Genomic DNA, 14,256 nt, shown 5'->3' on the forward strand with positions numbered 1-14,256 from the left:
TTAAAACAGACCAATGTAGACAGCTTTTCCATGTAAAATATGCAGTTCACCCCACCCCCAAACTCGGGGAACAGCTTACAATAAAGGGGGAAAATTGAATAATAATTGACGGTTTACAAGATCTATTCGTTAACAACTGACTCCAACCGAGAGTTAGTTGAGATTGCAGCCTTGAAAATAGGCTTGGATGGGAAAATAAAAACAGAATTTGAAGAATTTGAAGGCTGGTATGCTGCTGAGTATCTCACTGAAGTCATAGAAAATTTAGGTAACTGTTGAATGCCTGAGACAAGTGGGACAAGTTTGTAACTGAGAATGTGCTCAGATTTTGGAAGAACATATACAGTGTCATTGTGATATCCGGATAATACAAAACTCTGTGCGTCCCCAAGAGAGTATTTGATTTCTTGCAGTAATTGTGTCTGGTTCGAAATTCTAATATAATACGTGAAGGGATCTCCCACGACGGCATAAGGGGGGCATTCAAAACTAACAATCAATGGAGGTAACTCCACGTTCACATCTGGCAGCTTTTTTTTAGTCAAAACCCAAGATAATGTTGAAGTAGAAGCACACTGCTCTTCAATCCCAAGGTCTCTCCTCCATTTCAGGCACAGAGTTCCGAGACTGAGCTTAGAAATGTTCATATTGGAACTGACTGAGAAAACCTTCTTGAACACTTCCCCAGGAACGAGAAGTGGTGGATTTGCAAGCTCCTCGCTTCCATGTTGTATAGAACACGTCCTTTCAGCATCATCCTCTACTTCTATGCACATGGACTTTAACCTTAACGGCAACTCAGTGCAGTTTTTTGCACTAACAATGAGCACATTCTTTTGATTCAAAGGCAGTGATTCTGAATGATTAGACTCTGACGCTTGCTTGTTCTTAGAGAGTAGCAATGGGTCTCGTCTGAATGGCATCAAATAATGATGGTTAAGAACAATAGCATTGTGCCCTTCAATTTGCAAATTCTTGTGAACATGGACTGTCTGTATATTTAATTCATTACTGTAAGGAGAATAACCCAACGATACATATAGCATGATTGGTTTAGGTCGGTGCCACTTGATTTCTAATTTGCATGACCACGAATCTCCATTTTTAATGATGGGAACGGAAATTAATCCAAATGATTGCTGTATTTTCTTTATTTTGTCAGAGTCTAAATGAGAATCATCTTCTCCTTCTGGTCCAGATATACCAATCAGCTGAACATGATGACTATCCAAAGCATATGGCTCATTGTCCCTTGGACTAAACAATCCACCCCCCTTCACATCCACAAGGTTGATCTTCAATTCACCTGAGTAGACATCATGTCCTTTAGAAACCAATGTTACGGGTACCAAGAAAACTTCTCCCACCAATGCAGGACTTGAGACACCGAGATGCAGATCTACCTGTGGGTCTTGTTCTTCAACTTGGGTGGACTTCAGACCAGATAACACAAGAATCGGATCCTTTATTGGAACAGTTTGTACACAATCCTCCAATGTCCAAAGAGGTAAACTATCCAGAGAAGCCGGGCTTTCAGCTCTACAGCAGATTGACAAGTGTGATCCAATTTTTGCAATAACAGATAGGCATTCAAGTTTTCCACTTTGATCTGGAAATCATATAATGAACCCAAATCACATTAAACATAAAATGGCTAAGGTGAAAGCAATACTTCTAATGGTAAAAGATATGTATGTGCCAAGGTGGGAATAAGTGAGGCATAGACCAGCACTATACATACTACTACTCTACTAACTACTGTAGAACCAAGGATAATGTAAATTTGTAATGACAGATCTTATTGAAAGACCCCCTTGATAAATCCATACCAATTTTGAAAGACATACAGCAGCTTTTACAAGATATATAAATGAAAAATCATCCCAGTGTTAGCCAAAGATAGCATCATAAACAACAGAAATTATGGATCACAAGATACCAAGGCAGGGGGTATCAGCTAATAAAGAACATTTGAAATGTACCAGCCTAGGTAATTTGCTTATAGAAACAATTGAAGGTGCACTGAACTTGACAGCTAAATAGGAAAATAAACTTCATCAAGAGTATCTGACTTACCAGTTTGGATATCATAGGTCAACCTTAACCATTTGTTTGATTCTAGTGAAAGAGACGTTGCTGTCTCTGTTCGACGATGTTGAATACCATCACTAACTTCTACTGACCGAGACTTTTGGCCATTTGTAATGAAGAAATTGCAATTTGATTGGTTGAATTGGATTTCTAATCCATCAATCTCAACAGTAAGGGGTAAGTGCGAAAGAAGTGATACTGTAATCAAGGTTGATGTCCCAGGCTTGATTGTCTGTTCATGGAAAGCAACTGATGCCAGCATCACCAACCTAAGAGGACTGACAAGATCAACCTCAAGCTGAAGTGATTCATCTCTTGAGATCTTGAGATTACTTTGGTGTTCATTTGTTGCCAATCCTGAAGCTCCACTGACAAGCTCAAAAACCTCATTGTGTACAATTTCTCTTTGCAGTAGATTTGCAGGACCAGCTGGACCAGTGTCTCGCTGGACACCAGTATCAGATGATACTGGCAAAGCAGCCATTTCAAGGGAATACTCCACAAAATCTTTAATAGCACCATTTTTCCTAGAGCATTCTCGCAAGTAACCCAAGACATCCCATAATAAAGTTACCCATCCCTCTTTTCTGTATAGGCTTGCTATAGTATCAAAAACTTGTTTTGCATTACTGATGTCACCTTCAGCAAAATATTCTCTGGCCATCTGGAACCCACAGAAAGAGCTCATCCTCAGAATTTTAACACTACTGTAGGATTCATATGCTTTTTTAAGAAGAGCTATAATTTCAAGTGAATCTCGGAACCTTTTTCCTTCAGAGACAGCATAGCAGATGTATTCTTCATCACTGAGACTGCAAAATCCAAATGAAAAAATAATTTACAACATGATAGATATCAAAATATGAAATCATTTACCACTCAATTAAGACTTACGGTAGCATATCAACATTATCTCCTTCTTCAAGCAATCGGGCAAATTGACCCATATACACTGAAGGAACAACAGACTCAACAACACTATCGTTCTCATTGCTAGTTTCTGACATTGAGATTGTAAGCTCCAGTGCTGATCTCTTCTCGCTCAAGTAGTGAGCTGCTAACTGTTTCACAGAGATGAATACAATTACCCAGGGAAGTTTATAAAAGAATCATATGAACCAATTGACATAGCAACTTTCCATGCACAAATACATTAAGATAAATCATTATACATAAACAAGTTATGAAGGGCACCAAACTACTGATTTCAAGGTTGATAAGTGTGAATAGAGCCAAATGCAATAACAATTCCCAATATAAATTAAGAAAAGAAAAATGGTGAAAATTGTGGACCAGGGAGGGAAAGAAAAAAAATAGCAATAGAAAAGGTACAGCTCAAAAAAATATTAATTATAATACATTTAATTAGTTTATCCTTTTTAATAAACATGTATTCAAGTTCTATATTGACAATGAAATTTAGAAGTATCAAAAAGAATTTAACAGTAGCACAGTTTCTCCTCCAGCATCCCCAAAATTGGAGGGGAACAACACATAACTATTGAATATTTTGGAGTATTAGTTATGATATGATCCATCGTTTCCCTTCCCAATATTTTCTTTCATGAACACATTTCCTTGCCCTTCCCATATTTTGCACCAAACAAACCCATAATGTTTCACTAGCATTAAGCCTTGAAGCAAGCATAAATTAATTAAATATATCGAATGGAAGCATTAATAGAGACCTAAATCACACTGAGAAACATATCAAAAAGCAAGTCAAGTCATAAAATTATGACATATTTGATTCACCAAAACCACCTGGAATATCTTTTGAATCAGAGAGTAGCTAAAAGTTCAAATTCATGCGAATCAAAGTAGACTCAAGGTAGGCACTAGGCATGCAGAACGAAAGAAGCTGAAGCTAAGATTGACTCTCAGACAATATAATCCCAGAAGCATCAATGATCAAAACTAAATGAGATTAAGCATTCATGGAAACTGATTGTTTGGATAGTCATTTTAGTTGTTAATCCTTAAACAATATAACACCACAATTAAAAAGACTGACAAGGGCATGAGGGTCACACTGAAAGGGGTCTGGGGAGGGTATACATATAAATCTTACCACAACAGAGGAGCTATTTCCTACATTTGAACCCAAACAGAGAAGTTGTTTGAATCCGTGACCTCCAAGTCACAAGCTAGAAACCTACCATTGTGGCAAAGCTAGCACTTATTATCATATGAGAATAAAAAATCAAACCAGTATGACTAAACAAGGTAATTAGATAAATGTTTTCAACACATGGCTTGACAGTTTCTTTCCTAGGAGGCAGCCGCTGCCAAGTAAAAAAGTCAGGTATCATAATTAAAAGCTACAAAACATTGAGGAAAAAGTATCGGTGCTCTAGAGTAGATATAAATGACAAATAAATGCAGCAAAGGTCAGACTGTTGTAGTGGTGAGGGGATGAATCAAGAGAAAGTAGGATGTAGCAGGTACTGAGAAGATCTACAAACTTTTGCGATGTAGAGATATTTCAATTACAAGAGCGAGGAAGTCCATAGAATAAATTTAAAGATGTTGCAAACTAAGAATAAGACCAAAAATCTTCAAATGTGATTTGAACATTCCTAGCTTTTGGAGATGAGTTGGGCCTAGTCTATTTCTAGTATGATGCCAAAGTTTATCCAGTCTTAATGTTGGGGTACCTGCAAATGTTCATTCCTACAATTTTCATGTTCATTCCTACAAATTTCATGTTCTAGAAGTCGATCTTGGGCCTGAGAGGCATGTTAATGTCTTACATTGATTAGAACTATGATAGAAGAATGCCTCCTTTAAAGGGTATACAGCAAACAAAAGTGGTAAAGTCATTTCCCTTTGTCAACATACAAGATAGTTAAAGAGAGGTGCTCACTTGGTAGTAATAGGCAGGATAATATTCCCACTCAGACATAGGTTTGGATGAAGTGCTTAGGCCAATAGGTGAAGAGCCTTGAGTTATTTTTGAACTTGTCTCCAACAATTCACCAAATACCAAAAACTGCCTACTCATCCACTCCCAGTGAAGAAATACTCCCTCTGGTGCACCAACAAGCCTTTTATATGCATTCTTGTGCTGGCGAAACCAACTCACTGCTTCTGCAACCTTCCCACTGTGCAGTAACAAGGTTGATATTTTGAAATGTAAGTGTTCAGATATAGTTTTTATCTCAACTAAGCGTTGTACTGCTGGCAACCTTGTTGTCACCCCAACAATCTGTAGTACAATACAAACAGAAAACACATGTTATAAAACTTTGCTTTGTGAATATATATCTACTAAGCACACAAACATGTAAAAGATAGAACACATGCAACTTTATCCAAATATAAGATTTTGAGTCCAAGACAAATTAAAGAAAAAATAAACAGAATTGAATTGAAGCTGTCATGTGTACAACTATAAAGTTAGTTAACACCAAAGAACTTGCAGGATGTTAAACATTGCTACTAACAAGGCTCTGATTTATGAGAGCAAAATATTAGGGACAGTGATAAGCTTTCTTTTATTAGTTCAACCAATAGACGTAAGGAAGGCGTACAGCGCTAATAATAGTATTTTCAATCTAGGATATATATCATGATCCATAAATGGTGAAACAAAATTAAATAAAGAAAACACATTAAAACAACTCTACGCACCTCTCGCAGAGTATGATAGGCCTCCTCATAAAATTTCAATGCTTCTGTCCAGTCACTCCGGAATTCTGCATATACAGCAACCTAGCAATTCATGGCATCTAGATAAATAATGCACAATTTTTATTTTGATAGAAACACACTATACAAACTTACACAGTTCCCATACAGTAAATGGCACAAGAAAGTCAAAGAAAAGAAAAAATAATGCAATTCTAGCTTCCATTTCTACCTTCTCTTTTTCATAAAAGCCGTTATATTCAAGGTTCAAATTGATATTACAGTCACAATTTCATCCCAATCTTCCATATTGCAGACAAATGTGGGCACAATTGCGGTTATATTGTGATGCAATCACACAAACCCCAAGACATTGACCAGGCGGTAGCAGACCATTGTTTAAAACCTTGGTTACTTCAAAAGCCGAAAAAAAAACGAGAACAGGAAAAAAAAATTATTCTTACTTTGAAGCAGTAGCGAACAATCAACTCAACCGAGTTAACATTCTTCTTCTCTATCCGCTGCTTAATCCTTCTCCCTTCTTCTCTATAATACGCGAGGGCCAATTCGGTAAACGTACTCGCCAGCCTGCACCCAAAAACGACAGCGTCAAAAGAGAAAATCGACACAATTCCCCGAAAAATGTTAAGCCAGTGCATTCCACGTGCCTTTGAAGAGAGACTTTGAGATTGGCAGTGTCGTTAGGGTCCAAAACGATGACATATTTAGCATCTACCTCCGCTCGCTTCCGCAAGGCAATCATTCTATCTTCGCTGATCTCAGCCGCATTGTTGTCCACCACGACAACCACCGCGAACTTGATGTTCCTCCCTCGAATCACAGCCCTGAAAGGGAACAACAGAAGATAAAGCGATTATTTATGAACGAATAAAGAAAGTGGATGTGAGAGAGGGAGAGAGAGAGAAGAGAGAGTACTTGATGGAATCGAGATCGGAGCAGAGTTGGAGCCACTGAGCGGGGTCACCGGTGAGGTGGTGGGAGGGGAAGAGAGCGCCGAGGAGAGAGGGGAATTTGGTGCGGTGTTTGAGGAGCCAATCGCGTTTGAAGATGCCGGGAACGATGGGCGAGGGTGACGTGGCAGTCGGATCCGGGTCCGTTTTGTTGTTGAAGAGATGGATGATTTTGGAGACGTCGGGGAGGGCGAGGGTGTTGATGGGAGGCTGCGCCGTCAAGAAGTGGGTGGAGATGAGAGTGTGGAGCTCCGGGCACCCCACCAACGACGCCAGCGTCACCGGCGGAGTGCGCAACTCTTCCGGGTACTCTTCCATCGGATCGGATCCACTTCAAGAGCTGCTGCGTCTGTTACTGTTTACTTCCGAATTTGCGAGTTTCACTGCTCTTGATGCTGTTATCAAATCACCCAAGACCAACAAGGGAACAAGGATTTCTCAAAAAGGCTAAAAAAAAATTAAATAAATTTAATTTTTATTTTTTTACACATGAAATTTTATTTAGAAATAGATTTTTATTTTTAATTTTTGTAATACCTTCTTAACCATTATTAAACAAAATCATTTTGCAACTTGTTGAAAATCCCACCTCGACTAGATATTAGAGTTAATATATAAGTGAGTGCAAAACTCACTTCATTTAGCCGATTTTATGAGGTTGAGTTAGACTTAAAGTCCATTTTTTAACACAACTTTTTTTTTTTTCATTTGATTGTTAAACCATTAGAAATACCCCTAAAAGAAAGAGTGCTTCAATGATATATTTCCATTTTAAAATAGACATAGATTTTCTATATTTTATAAATTAATATATATTCCTCTATTGTTTTTAAGAAGCTTGTTCCGTCCGGTTGACTGGGACGTCTTCGTGCGCGACCTCAACCGTCAGCTAGGGACTCCTTCCCACTGGTTACCTGTGGATTCTTGCAAAAAAGAGGACAAAGAGGCGCCCTAGCGACCGTTTGCACTCCGACGCTCAAGTCAGCCAGCAAGAAACACCAAAATTGTGCACCTCCGTCTCTGAGCACCGCGTGTGGCACTCTGAAGGTGTGGTAAAAGAACTGTATATTGGGTTGTGTGTGTGTTTTCTCCCTCAGGCAAAGATCTTTCCCCAGTCCCTTGTACGTAACCTCAAGGCACGAGCAAGCAACTAGAGAGTTCTGGTAAATTTGCCAAAAGTTCGAACCTCGTTCCCAACATTCTCAGCGCTATTTAAACTACCCAAGCATTTAAAGCGCCTTAAAGCGCCTTTAATCACAAATGTAACGCACTCAATCAGCGTGCATAATTAGAAACGTAGCGCATTTAAGACGTTGAAACGCTTGGGAGCCATTATAGTACCTGAACGCTCAAAACGGAAACTGTATTGAATGATTTTAATTACCTGGCACCTGACTGACTAAAGGGTGTTTTTATTCTGACATGGCTGTCGTACACGTGGAGGGCCTCACGACGTCATGACCCCATCTGGGGGCGTTTCTACGTGTGAGTCCTCCTACGTGGGAGTGCTACTGCGCTAGGGGTGACTTTTTGGGTGCCAACTCATGTCCCCAATCATCTAGTCACTCACTTTGAGAGCGTATCTGCCTTCCTCTTGTACCCTGCACCCGGCTACCCTGGGCGTGACCATCCTCTTGAGTCGTATCTGTCCCAAAGGCGTCCCTGGGGCGGCAGGGGTACTTCACGAGTCAGGCTGCCCTACACTGGTGTTGTTACTATGGCCTTGAAGCCACCTTTCTCTCCTCTTTATTACTTGTTCCATGGTCATCCAGGGTTTGGGGCCTTCCCACGGCGTCGCCCCCTCCATGGTTTTTCCTACCCATGGGTATCGGGGAGCAGCGCTGTGGTCACCTTGCCCTCGTGCCACTCCATCTTGGCGACACCCAGTTGGGCGGCGCCCTATCTCGACGATGCCCTGCTAGGCGACGCCTTACCTGGGCGACGCTGTACGTTGACTTTGACCTTGACTTCGTCAACGCCCGGGTACGGGACGGTACAAAGCTAAACAAGTTATACATAAAACCAAAAACTATCAAACTAAAAGTCAAACAAATATAAGTTTATTACCTCTAAATAAAAACATATTTTAATACCATATAACACATATTTTACTTTTGAATATAATTTACTATCATCAAAATATATGTATTGGAAAATAACGAGAATAAAAGTCTCGAAAAAAAAATGAGTTCTCAAATACCTTTATATTTTAATCATCTAACACTTATCAAAATGGTTTGCATAAATATATAGATTAAAAGATTAGAGTAACTTTATAACAGATTTTTCATTATTATAATGAATTATAACAATGTCGAAGACCATTGGTGGCTTCCTCTTAGAGATTCTTAATAGATTATAAGTTCCAAACTTAAAAAGATAAAGATATTTTAAATATATGTTATCATCTCATAAGTCAAGTTTTTATCAGTATTAAACAAAACTTGAAGACACTCTAACTCAATTTATGCATATTCTAGTTTTTCAAACATAAGAAAGTCTTTATAAAAATTTGAAGACACAATTTGGTTAACTGACCAAGCAATTGGTAGAATATCAAAGGGAGACATTCTTAGTAAACAGATAGATAGGTGAATCTCATAAGTTCATGCAAAGTTATTGTCATAAGTATTGGAAAAGAGTTACTCTTAAATCAAGAAGGTGAATTGGTTTTGCAAAACAAATTGAAAAAAATTCTTCTTCTTATATTTTTTAAAACAAACCTTATTAAAATATAATGCAATTAAATCTGGAATCAAAATTGACAAAGATGACCCAATATATTTATAAATAACAAGTATAACGTGTAAAGACTAAGAAAGGTAAAGAAAGATTACACAAAGATTTATATTGATAGATCAAATTAATCCTACGCACAATTTTAATTGTTCAACCTTAGAATAATTAAATTCTACCATTTTTTATGAGTTTTTCCGAGCACCTACACATTTAAATTACATACAGTATAAGAAGGTAACAAATCAACTCCTAGATGTACTCAAAAATATATAGTTCAACACTTGGGTCACACTAAGAGGATACAACACAACTCTTGAAATTCATTTAAAAGGACAACAATTCAAACTTTGGAAACTCAAGAGGATACAAACGAAATAAACCCGAGAATTCATAAACTAATAGAATGAAAAGATAATACCAAAGTTGCCACTAAATATTCTCAAGTGGTTACATAATTCTAACATATAGCCTTAAAAGACCCTTGAGAAAGAAAAGTGATGAATGAGTTATTGAAAATATTCTTATTGCACTATTCAAATAACTTGAAAAACACTCACATATATCACTCTAATAAATGAAAATTATGTATGTAAAATATTTTCAAAAGTCCACTGAAGTATCAGTGAAAGGTTGTAAATAACCTTTGAGTTTTGTGCTAACACCATTGTTTGTCTGATTTCTTTTATCTGATACAGGTGGTAGAGGGACTTTTTTTCTTTAAATTTTATATTTTCAATGTTTTTTCATTGGCTAATTTTTCAAACTCAACAAGTCTTGATAGGGTCATGTTTGGACAAATTCTAACTCCTCCCCCATAATTTTTAATAAATGAGTTTTTACTGTAAGATCCATTGAATGAATAATCACACGGACTATGTTCGATCATGTTATTTTTACCACCAGGAGTTTTTCTTAACTTTGAAATATATCGTCAATTAGATTTTGTTTCATCTTCTTGTCTGGTAGCCTTATTAAGTATATTCATCTTAATTTTATATTAAAAAAACAAATATAAAAGATTTACTTAAATATAAAATATAAAATAAAATTAATTCATCTAATAGAAACTAATTTATGAATATAAAAAATATAAAAAAACAGTAACAAATTAAAAATAATAATTACTTATTATGCTATTTAAGATTACTTTATATTTTAATTTCAATACGATTATTGTGAAAATATTGTCTTTAATATTTAATTTTGTTCTTAAGAAAAAAGTTTAGTTTATCTTTTTATAATATTAATTTCTAATAAGACTTTAATTTACCATTTAAAAATACATTCAAATTGTAAAAAAATATAATTTTATATTTGTAATTCAAAAGTAAAATAAAATGAAAATATAGTATTCACTGAATAAAGAAAACATAGACTATAACATAATTATATAATTACATAAAGTCACATTTTAATTTTAATTTAAAAAATATAAATTAATTAAAAAAAATATTTTGTCACAATGTAACTAAGTTGAAAACAATATAAATTCAAATAAAAATATAATTTCTAACCTTCAATGTTTTCAAAATGTCAATTGTTTGATACTGATGAGTTCAGATTAGAATTAATAAAGACTTCAAATTGGCAGTTTCAAAATCATCTTGGTGAAGCAAAACTTGATTTAATAAGTCTATGGTTTGATAGTTTCAAAAGTGCCCATAAATTTAACCAATCTACTAATAATCTGATAGTATCAAACTTAATATGAAGTACTCTTTGATTTAATAAGTTTATGATTTGCCGGTTTCAAAAGTGTTCCTAGATTTAACAAGTCTACTAATAATTTGACACTTTCAGAATTACTCAGAAGTCTCTTGATTTAACAAATATATGGTTTGACAGTTTCAAAATCGCCCATAGATTTAAGAAGTCTACTAATGATTTGGCAGTTTCAATATTAATGTGAATGATTTAACAAGTTTATGGTTTGTTAGTTTAAAACACGCTCATAGGTTTAATAAGAACAAGTCTACTAATTGTTTAGCAATTTCTAAATTATCAATCACCCATTAATTTAATTTCAAAAATTACCATTAATAACCCATTAATTTAACTCTGACATTATATTAAAGAGACCTTGTTGTTTCCCCATCTTTTTCTTCTTTCTTCTCTTCTTTTTCTTTGTTGTTTGTTTGTTGCAACTCAAAAATCTCATCTTTTTTTCTTTTTCTTTCTTTATTATGTAACTTTTGTGTCATTTTTCTCTTTTTCTTCTCTCTCGTAATTTATAGGGTGTATACGTGTCTCATTTTTTCCCAAAAACTCATGATAACATCATTTAAATCATGATTAAATAGTGAATATGTTATTTATTTCTTGTTTCTTTTTTTTATTTTTTAATTAAAATGAATTTGGGGAAATTTGTTTGATAGGTCATGTTTGGACAAATTTTAACTCCTCCCCTTTAATTTTTAATAAATGAGCTCTTACTCGAGTGTAAAATCCATACTGAATAAAATATCACACAAACAATATTTGATCATATTATTTGCACTACATGAAAATTTTCTTAACTTTGAAATATATCGCCACGAAGATTTTTGGATCATCTTCTTGTTCGATAACTTCATTATGTATATTCTTCTTAATTTCCTATTAAAAAATTAAATATAAAGATTTACTTAAATATAAAAATCAAATAAATTCATGTAATATAAACTAATTTATGAATATAAAAAATAAAACATGTAACAATTAAAAATTAATTATATTATAATATATTATATATTTTTAAAATAATATTCCATTATTATGCTATTTAGTGTTATTTTATATTTTTAATTTCAATACGATTACTGTGAAAAATATTATCTTTAATATTTTAGTTTTTCTTAAGTAAAAATTTTAGTTTATCTTTTTTATAGTATTAATTTCTAACAAGACTATAATTTACCATTTAAAAATATATTCAAATTGCAAAAAAAAATATAATTTTATGTTTGTAACTCAAAAGTAAAATAAAATGAAAATATAGTATTCAATGTATAAAGAAAACATAGACTATAACATAATTGTATAATTAAATAATTATATAACAAGTCACATTTTAATTTTAATTAAAAAAATATAAATTAATTAAAAAAATATTCTTTTGTCACAATGTTATTAAGTTGAAAACAATATAAATTCAAATATAATTTTTTTTCTAGCATTAAGTGTTTTTAAAATGCCAATTGTTTGATTCTGATGGGTTCAAATTAGAAATAATAAAGAGTTCAAATTGACAGTTTCAAAATCATTGTGATGAAGCATTCTTGATTTAACTAGTTCATGGTTGTACTTTCAAAAGCGCCCCGAATTTAACTAGTTTACTAATAAATTGGCAATATCAAAATTAATATGAAACACCCGTTGATTTAATAAGTTTATTATGATTTGCTAGTTACAAAAGCGTCACTGGATTTAACAAGTCTACTAATAATTTGACACGTTCAAGATTACTCTGAAACGCTCCTTGATTTAACAAATCTATGGTTTGGAAGTTTCAAAAGCGCCGATAAATTTATTTAGTCTACTAATAATTTTGCAGAATCACGAAACACTCATTGATTTAATAAGTTTATGATTTGCCAGTTTCAAAAGCGTCCCTAGATTTAACAAGTCTATTAATAATTTGACACGTTCAAGATTACCCTGAAGCGCCCCTTGATTTAACAAGTCTATGGTTTGCTAGTTTCAAAAGCGCCCCTAAATTTAACCAGTCTACTAATAATTTGGCAGTACCACGAAGCACCCATTGATTTAATAAGCTTATGATTTGCCAGTTTCAAAATTGTCCCTAAATTTAATAAGTCTACTAATAATTTGACACGTTCAAGATTAATCTGAAGCGCCCCTTGATTTAACAAGTCTATGGTTTGGTAGTTTCAAAAGCGCCCATAAATTTAATCAGTCTACTAATAATTTGGCAGTATCAAAATTAATATGAAGAGCTCATTCATTTAATAAGTTTAGTTTATGATTTACCAGTTTCAAAAGTGTTCCTAGATTTAATAAGTCTATTAATAATTTGACACGTTTAAGATTATTCTGAAACGCCCCTTAATTTAACAAGTTTATGGTTTGACAATTTCAAAAGTACCCATAGATTTAACTAGTCTAATAATAATTTGGGAGTTTCAATATTAATCTGAAGGATTTAAGAAATCTATGGTTTGGTAGTTGCAAAAGCGTCCCTTGGTTTAACTAGAACAAGTCTACTAATGGTTTAGCATTTTCAAAATTACCAATCACCCCTTAATTTAATTTCAAAATTACCTTTAACAACCCCTTAATTTAACTTTGACATTATAATAAAGAGACTTTTTTTGCTTCCCTCTTTTCCTCCTATTTTTTTCTTTCTTCTTTTTCTTTGTTGCAACTCAGCTTAAGAGAGTTGCAAAATCTCATTTTTTTTTCCTTTCTTACTCTATTATATAATTCTTGTGTTATTTTCTCTTTTTCTTCCCCCTCATAATTTATAGAATGTATACTTGTCTCATCTACTGTCTAAAATGGATAGGATGAGATAATTTAAATCATGATTAAAGAATAAATATATTATTTCTTTCTTGTTTCTTTATTATTATTATTTTTAATTAAAAAAATTGGGGAAATTGGCAAAAATGGTGCAATTTGATAAGGTAATTACATAAAAAGGCAAATGCAGGAAATTTTACAAAAATGGACATTTTGTAATCAAAATGGTATGAACTTGTCAATGAGATGTATTAAATTAATTAAACTTATTAATGTGTCACTTAATTTTTTTATTTATTTTTAACTAAAATCGTCAACCGAATTAACTATTTTAGTTTAAATAAAATGTAAAGAAATTGTTATA

At 33.9% G+C, this 14,256-nt stretch overlaps 1 protein-coding gene across 1 annotated transcript; it reads right to left on the reverse strand.

Annotated features, from left to right (window-relative positions):
* LOC137808542 (uncharacterized) lies at positions 1 to 7,118 on the reverse strand. The gene is made up of 8 exons (XM_068609708.1): positions 6,658 to 7,118; positions 6,390 to 6,566; positions 6,186 to 6,309; positions 5,725 to 5,805; positions 4,958 to 5,299; positions 2,986 to 3,152; positions 2,077 to 2,903; positions 1 to 1,609 (listed from the first exon to the last, which is right to left on the reverse strand). The coding sequence occupies exons 1-8, from the start codon at positions 7,008 to 7,010 to the stop codon at positions 123 to 125; spliced, it is 3,558 nt and encodes a 1,185-aa protein (XP_068465809.1). The 5' UTR covers positions 7,011 to 7,118; the 3' UTR covers positions 1 to 122.
* Between the last annotated feature and the right edge of the window lie 7,138 nt (positions 7,119 to 14,256).

Source organism: Phaseolus vulgaris, chromosome 3 (genome assembly GCF_000499845.2).
Source record: "Phaseolus vulgaris cultivar G19833 chromosome 3, P. vulgaris v2.0, whole genome shotgun sequence".
In the NCBI taxonomy this organism is placed as follows: Eukaryota; Viridiplantae; Streptophyta; class Magnoliopsida; order Fabales; family Fabaceae; genus Phaseolus; species Phaseolus vulgaris.